Raw genomic sequence first — 8,024 nt, 5'->3', positions numbered from 1 at the left:
ATAAAATATTATAAAAAATAATTTTAAAAAATGTTGCATAATATTTTAAGGAAGAGTAGGTAAAAAAAAAAAGAAAACTATTTTTAAAAATTATTTATTGACTTTTGAAATACAATTTTATGCATGAAACACAACAAATTATTGTTAATACCTATTCTCAAAAATTGACTTTTAAAAATGTTGTTCAAAATATTTTTAAAAAATTTCTAATATTTTTAAATAATCACAATTATTCTAATATATATATATATATATATATATATATATATATATATATATATATATATATATATATATATATATTTAGTATTAATAGATTCTTAAAAATATTTTTAAGTTCTAATTCCATACTCATAAATTTAGTAATTGCATGATTCTCGTGTTGTTGTTGTTGTTATTATTATCAAAATATAATTTTCAACCTGATACACATATCCTAAGATTTCATTTTGAAAGAAATGTAATATTCTTATATATTGCATCAAACAAGATGTTATATCATACTTATTTGGTTTACAAAAGAAATGAAAAATATTTTGCACTTCAATGTATATTTGCTTAAAGTATCTTAATATTTCTTAATACAAAGTACTATTTGAAAATTGTTATACAATTTATTATTTAGTTGTAAATAATATTGATAATTAAAATATTTAAAATTTATAAATAAAAATATCATATTATGTTGTGGAGTATATAAAAATATTTTAAATATTATAAAAATATTTATTTTATTTAATATGAAATATAAATAATAATAAAATAATTTATCTCATCTTATAAGATATCTTTTTTTATTTCTTATCTTATCTTATCTATGTTATATCAAAGTAGCCAAACACGGACATATTATTTATACCACTTAAAAGTAAATTTACTAAAACATTATGATAACTCTATTTAATTATAATAAATTTTTATTATTATAATAATTAATTACTTTATATAAAACTTTAATTATTTTTTTCAAAAGTAAATACAAGTGAAAAATTCAAATTATTTTTTTTATATTTCGTTGTTTCTCCCTCACTTTTTAGGTTATGTTTGATTTTCAAAAATTTGAAAAAATCATAAGGAAAAAAATATAAAAGAAAAGAGATAAAAATTCTATATAAAATTAATAAATTATTTTTATAAGTTACTTAAAATTTATTTTACTTATATAAAGTTTTAATCTATGTTTTTCCAATCCCAAAAAAAAAAGGAAAAGAAAAAGAAGATGATGAAGGAAAAAAAAAAGTAAACCCTAACTCACACTAAAACAGAAAATGGCATAGAAGTAGGTTTTAAGAGAAAAATGAAGGCAATTTGCAAGGAAACGGTTCTATAAGTGGCTTTCCGTCTCTCCCTCGCCTACACATATCATTTGTCTTTTGGTTGCTGCTTTTTCTTCTCTCTTTCTCACACTCTTTTTGGCGTTGGTTGTTCCCGCAAAGCCAGAGCTCACCGCCAAAATCACACCCACTGCAATGGCTCTCAAGCTTAACTCTGCCTTCATCTGCCCCTACCACAACCCTCGTCCTCAATCTCGCCGTCCCAGATCTCACAGAGTTTTCATGGCTTCCACTCTTCGCCCCACCTCTATGTGAGTTTTTTTTCCCTTCATTTCTCATTGGTTTGGGTTCTGATTTGGAATCTTGAAACGCCCATTTCTACAATTCCAACCGCGTTTTTCTTGTTTGTTTAATTTCTGTTGCTGTTTTTTTTTTCTTGGCTGCCAAGCGGATCTTTATGTGATTTGAGTTTTTCTTTGCAGATATGTTTATGGGTGTCATAAAAAATGGGTCTTTGGTGCTTGTATTGATGTGGGTTGTTGCTATTTGATCCAAATGTGATGAATATTGACTTGAATCTTGTGGGTTCATTGTGATCTCATGCGTAGTTGCCTTGTAAACACCTTTTCTCATATGGTTACTCTGTTTTTTCCCCTCAAATTGATTGCAATTTGTTGCATCTTGCGGGATATTTTTCTCTTTGGGAGCTGGATTTCATTCTGGATTTGATTTTTGCATGCGCCAGGCGTGATTTATGATGACATATTTCTTATCTCCTCTTTATTTCTATTCAAATGCATCTCATTTTGGCCCTTTTCTACCTTTGTTATTGATTCTCTGAGGTGGGTTTGCATTTTGGGTTGATTTCACCGTGGGATTTAACAGTTGCATTCATGATTTTCAGTTCAATGCTTTGTTGGAAATGTGCATAAACATTAGCTGTGAAGATTATATTTAATTTTCACTTTTTTCGATTCCTTATTTTTGGAGGTTGTTACTATCAAATTTGCAATTGTTCTTACTATTTGGTGTTTTTCTGTTGTCCAATTGTTACATATATGCATGCAGTAATTGTTTTTTATTTGTTTCATTTGTTAAATGTTAGGTTTGATTTTTTGTATTATTTTTTTTCCCTTCTGGCATTGGTCCTGTTGGTTGACTGGTTTCATTTGTTATTTGTTGGAGTTGTTTACTTCGATTTATTTAATGCCGGGTCTACATCTGTTTGTTGTTTCTTGTTCTTGTTCCTCTTCTTCTTCTTCTTCTTCTTCTTCTGTTAATTAAGAAATTAATTTAATATAATCATGATTCTTTTATGCCTTGTGATTTTTTAATTTTGGTGCAAAATTCATGGTTGTCTCTGTGATCTGAGAAAATTTTGGTAAATTCAGGTTTTGTACTCTAGATTCCATTGAAACTGGGTCGAGATTGTGTGGAGTTTCTGTTTCTGTTTCTGATAGTGGTTTTCTCTTTTCCTCTTTCCATTTCAAATTTTAGGTTTCTGGCAAATGATTTATCGTTTTTCATTTTCCATTGCATCGCTGATCAGATTCATTTTAACAATTTAATTTAAATACCATGCCCATTGGTAGTTCCATTCTTTCTGCAAGCTCTGCTTGGATGATACAATTGATTACTCATCTCTCTCTCTTTTGTATATTCAGACTCATCTTCACAACATGTCTGTGAAAACAAGCACAAAAGGGCAAACACATAGTTTTTTGGCGATACTTTCTTTAACTCTTTTATTTTTTCTACACATCATCATATGTCATAAAAAAAAGTACGATTTATTTATTGTTCATTTCATGACAAATGGTTGGTTGGTGTATGCCTGTCATTGTTTTCATTTTTTTAAACCTTCAGTTAAATTTATTTGAAACTTTCCGGTAGCTAAGTGGTTGATGATCTCTACGATGAAATTTGTTTTTTACCTCTATTTTTTTTGTGGCTTCCTTATGGTTTTCAAATGTTTAAATCTTGTTTTGATATTTTGGGTAAAAAAAGAAAACTGATTTTATTGGTACAGTTTTCTTTTAGTTTGGTTGATTTTAATGCTTTAGGATTAGGTAGCTGGAACCTTGACTTTCTGTTGTTTATATGGTGGTGGTTGGTCTAGTTTTGTCCTTTCTTCCTTGATTCACGTAATAATAGCATTTTCCTTAGAATCCCACCTATAAACTAGCCTCTCAGTATTCTGATTTTTATTTAGCACAACTACACACAAGTACGCATTTCTATAATTATATAGATGGTGCATTTGGGACGTTATCCTGGGAAGAATGGGTTTTAATGGTCATCATAGTATCACTTTACTGAAAAAGTTTCTTGGACATCATATGAAACTATTTTTTGGAAAAAAGCAGGTACCATCTGCATTCTAAGGCTAGGAGATCTAAAAAAGAAGTCATAACAACCTTGCAAAAGAAGTGTTTCTTAGAAACTTACATGCCCAAGCAATATGCTATACCTAAATTATTTTTCTTGAGCAAGCACTTCCTCTTTTTTTTCTTTTTTTTTTGTTTCATATGGTACTTGGTGCTATATATCAAAATAAATAACTTAGAAGAGATTATCGTTGTCCCCCATATATAAGACTATAACCCCAGGATGAACATGATTACTGTGGAAAGCAACGAAGAGTTAAAAAATGTAATTTCACAAAGTATATAGCAAAATAGGCCTTCTCAGTGGTCAACAGAAACCATTATTCCTTGCATTTCCCTTCAAATGTTTGGACCACTACTTGTCATTGATGACTTCAAAAAGATGTTTCATACTATGAGCATTCATGCTATATGCGCTTTACCTTGTTACACATTTTGTGCTTATTCAAATCCATGGCACCCTTTCCATAAATATGCACATTAGCACATTGCAATTAACCTAATACAGGTGAAATGTATGATCTTCCTGGACCTGTATCCAATGGGAGTAAACTTACAATACACATGATCTTTGTACTGTTGTGATATTAGAACCATGTTTATGGCTTATTTCATCACCCATCTGAAGTCCATGATTGTAAGCTTTTTTTTTTTTTTCCCTGTTTGGTATAGAGAGGTTGAGAATCTGAAGAAGCCCTTCAGCCCTCCACGAGAGGTACATGTTCAAGTTACTCATTCTTTGCCACCACAGAAGATCGAGGTCTTCAAATCCATGGAGGGTTGGGCTGAGAAAAATGTCTTGGTGCACCTAAAGCCTGTAGAGAAATGTTGGCAACCACAGGATTTTCTACCAGACCCCACTTCAGAAGGATTTCATGAGCAAGTCAAGGAGTTAAGAGAAAGAGCAAAGGAACTTCCTGATGACTATTTTGTTGTATTGATTGGTGACATGATCACAGAGGAGGCACTTCCAACTTACCAGACAATGCTCAACACGCTGGATGGAGTTCGAGATGAGACTGGTGCAAGCCTCACTCCATGGGCAGTTTGGACGAGGGCATGGACAGCTGAAGAGAATAGGCATGGTGACCTTCTCAACAAGTATCTTTACCTTTCTGGACGAGTAGACATGAAGCAAATTGAGAAGACAATTCAGTATCTCATAGGATCAGGAATGGTAAGATCCTAATTCCTACTTATTTGGCTGCACCCACTATCATCATAAACCATATACTATGAGTCTTTTGTTTCACAGAGAATGTAGGAAAATTTTGCCATTTGAGCAAAGCCTGTCAACTTTTGTGCAGATTTACTAGATCCTATCTTTAGTTCAGGACATCATTTTGACAATTATAAACTTGTGTTAGATTCTGAACTTGTATGATAAAATTTTGAGGTAGTGCAAATTACTACAATTATAGCTTTCTGGAATTCGAAGAATTAATACAAGCTTGTTTGACAGTCTACCCTATAGTTTCTTTTACCGTCCATATTTCCAATTGTTAGATTTATACACATTCAAATTACTCCTGAAGGCAATCATTCCGTGATGTCATTGAATGGTATTTAGTTCAAGGTAAGAGTGCAAAATGATGCCCATGAATGCTTATGGTATTTTCTTCAATGGGACGGTTCTAGTACTTCTTGATGGGCAAATTAATGCCCATGTCTCATGCCACTATATTTGTTGGGTGGGCTACTTTTTGAACTGGCCAATGGAGGAAGTTTTATCAATCACAATGTTTCACCAGTCTTATAAGTGGCTTATTGTTGCGGTTATGCTATTATGCAATTACTTTTTGGTTGTAATTTTATGGATTAGGATTGACTTTCTCATCTGGTGCAATTTTATTTTTTGATGGGCTTCCTCTTTTTGTCTTGATTTATATGTTCTTAGGATCCTCGAACGGAGAATAGCCCCTACCTTGGTTTCATCTACACTTCATTTCAAGAGAGGGCAACCTTCATCTCACATGGGAACACAGCCAGGCTGGCCAAAGAGCATGGGGACATGAAACTGGCACAGATCTGCGGCACGATCGCTGCAGATGAGAAACGCCATGAAACAGCCTACACCAAGATTGTGGAGAAGCTTTTTGAGATCGATCCTGATGGCACGGTCTTGGCATTTGCCGACATGATGAGGAAGAAAATCTCCATGCCAGCCCACTTGATGTATGATGGCCAGGACGACAACCTTTTTGAACACTTCTCAGCTGTGGCCCAGCGGCTTGGAGTCTACACTGCCAAGGACTATGCGGACATTTTGGAATTCCTAGTGGGAAGATGGAATTTAGAGAAGTTGACAGGTCTTTCTGGGGAGGGGCGGAAAGCACAAGATTATGTCTGTGGACTGGCTCCAAGGATCAGAAAATTGGAGGAGAGAGCCCAAGGAAGGGTGAAGCAAGCAACTGCTGTCCCTTTCAGCTGGATTTTTGGTAGAAAAATGATGGTTTAAGCACCAGCATCAGCACCAGCACTAGTACCAGCACCAAAGGAAGATACAGTTATGCGCTCCCCCAGCCTAATCTTTCCTCACACCAAATATCAATTGTGGAATCACAGGTCCCCTTTTTCCTTTCATCTTTGAAGTCCCCTTATGTGTGAGATTGGGGTTAGGAGAGTTGTATGACATAAGCATGTAGATACACTTGGTTTTTGTTGTGTGGGTCACCTTAGATCAGCAGCAAATGACAACTATAGTTGGTTGGTTATGCTTGTGTTTTTTCCTTCTCTTTTACCTACAAAGTCAGTCTCTCCTGCAAGGAATTTGTATTAGAGAGTACTAGTTTTTAATTAATAGAATGTTGAGTGTAAGCTTTAAACTATCTTTGCAGTCTGCTATATATATATATTTGATAAGAAAAGTATTGTATTACGGAGACGCAATAAAATAATGGCCAAGATGCACAAGAAACACTCACACTCTTACAACTGAAACAAAAGACTGTCCAAAAGGACATACAAAAAACAACCCCTTTCTCGATGGGAATCACCCAATCAATAAAATCAATTAATGTTGAAGAACCTTTTATCGATAAAATCAATTAATGTTGAGGGACCTTCTTTTATAAACATTTTAGTCTCTGATCAAAATAAGTAGACAAAACAAGTTTTCAACCTTTGGATGGACAACATATTTGTCTTCAAAGACAATCCTATTCTTAGCATTCCAAACTGTCTAAAACATGCATAAAAGATTTGCTTTCCAAATTGCCTAATGCTTTTTACTCACAAAAGACCTATTTCATCTTAAGAGGGTTTCCCTAACCAAGAAATGAAACATCCAAAACACTCCAAACAGAGTATAAAACATCTCCCATATAACCCTTGTCTTTACACAATGGAGAAAAAGGTGGTCTATGGATTCTCCGTCCACTTGACAAAAATAACATCTATTTGCTAGAATTCATCTCCTCTTCTGAATTTGGTTAAAAGTTAAAACTCCTGTCATTTTTGTAGAAGATTTGTGAAAATGATGGTCTTGCCTCTAGCTACCCAACCCAATATCTGTATTAAATAGGCTACCAAAACTTGAGTGGCTACTGAATGTGTAGAAAAGGTTGTTGTGAGCTGACCAAGACCCAAGAAATGGTGGGGTATGTAATGTCTATAACTATGGGTAGTTGTCATCAAGACAACCATATGAGGATTGTGGTGGGGTATATAATATATGCTTCAATATTTGAGTTTTCTCCATTGAAGAGCTCCCAATATTTGGTTGAGAAAGTAGACTCCAACCCCACTGCTTTTATTGCCCCCCCACTGTCCCATAGTTTGTATTTAGTTTAAAAGCAATTAATTGAATTTAAAAGTAATTATGGAAAAATTTTAATTATGAATGTTTTTTTTTTTTAAATTTATGGAATAACTTCTTATTATTTTATTTAATTTTTTACAGCCTAACTAATTTTAAATGAATAATGCCCCATATTAAAAGTAACTTTTGTTGAATGCCCCCAATATTGAATGCCCCATATTGACTAAATGGGACATGATTTTGCTTTGGCCTTTGTTGGAGTCGGAAGTTACTAAATACAAAAATAAAAAAATATAAAAACAAAACAAAAGAATTATCTGATGACAGTTTCAAATTTGTCTAATGGTCCCTCCTCCCTGTTTAAACTTGAGAAGTATTATTTTTCATAAATATCTTTCTCAACCTCTCATTAATTTTCAAGTGAGTGTTAAAAAATAGGGACAATTGTGTTTTGGATCTAATTGGACCCAAAAATTAAGCTTTGATTTATATAAGTGTGAAAATTGAGAAGGATGATACAAATTTTTTATCTTTCCAAAAATGATCTTTATTGACTATGAAAAAAAAAGGGAGAATTGTGTTTTGGGCCCAGCTGGGCCCAAA

At 33.1% G+C, this 8,024-nt stretch overlaps 1 protein-coding gene across 1 annotated transcript; it reads left to right on the top strand.

The window, feature by feature from the left end:
• Positions 1-1,253: 1,253 nt before the first annotated feature.
• Positions 1,254-6,489, top strand: LOC100853715 (stearoyl-[acyl-carrier-protein] 9-desaturase, chloroplastic). Its single transcript, XM_003635330.4, has 3 exons — positions 1,254-1,585; positions 4,334-4,838; positions 5,559-6,489. The coding sequence occupies exons 1-3, from the start codon at positions 1,470-1,472 to the stop codon at positions 6,117-6,119; spliced, it is 1,182 nt and encodes a 393-aa protein (XP_003635378.2). The 5' UTR covers positions 1,254-1,469; the 3' UTR covers positions 6,120-6,489.
• Positions 6,490-8,024: the final 1,535 nt, after the last annotated feature.

This window comes from Vitis vinifera, chromosome 7 (assembly GCF_030704535.1).
Source record: "Vitis vinifera cultivar Pinot Noir 40024 chromosome 7, ASM3070453v1".
Taxonomy (NCBI): Eukaryota; Viridiplantae; Streptophyta; class Magnoliopsida; order Vitales; family Vitaceae; genus Vitis; species Vitis vinifera.
The sequence above is the reverse complement of the archived record's forward strand: the minus strand, read 5'-3'. Positions and strand labels throughout refer to the sequence as shown.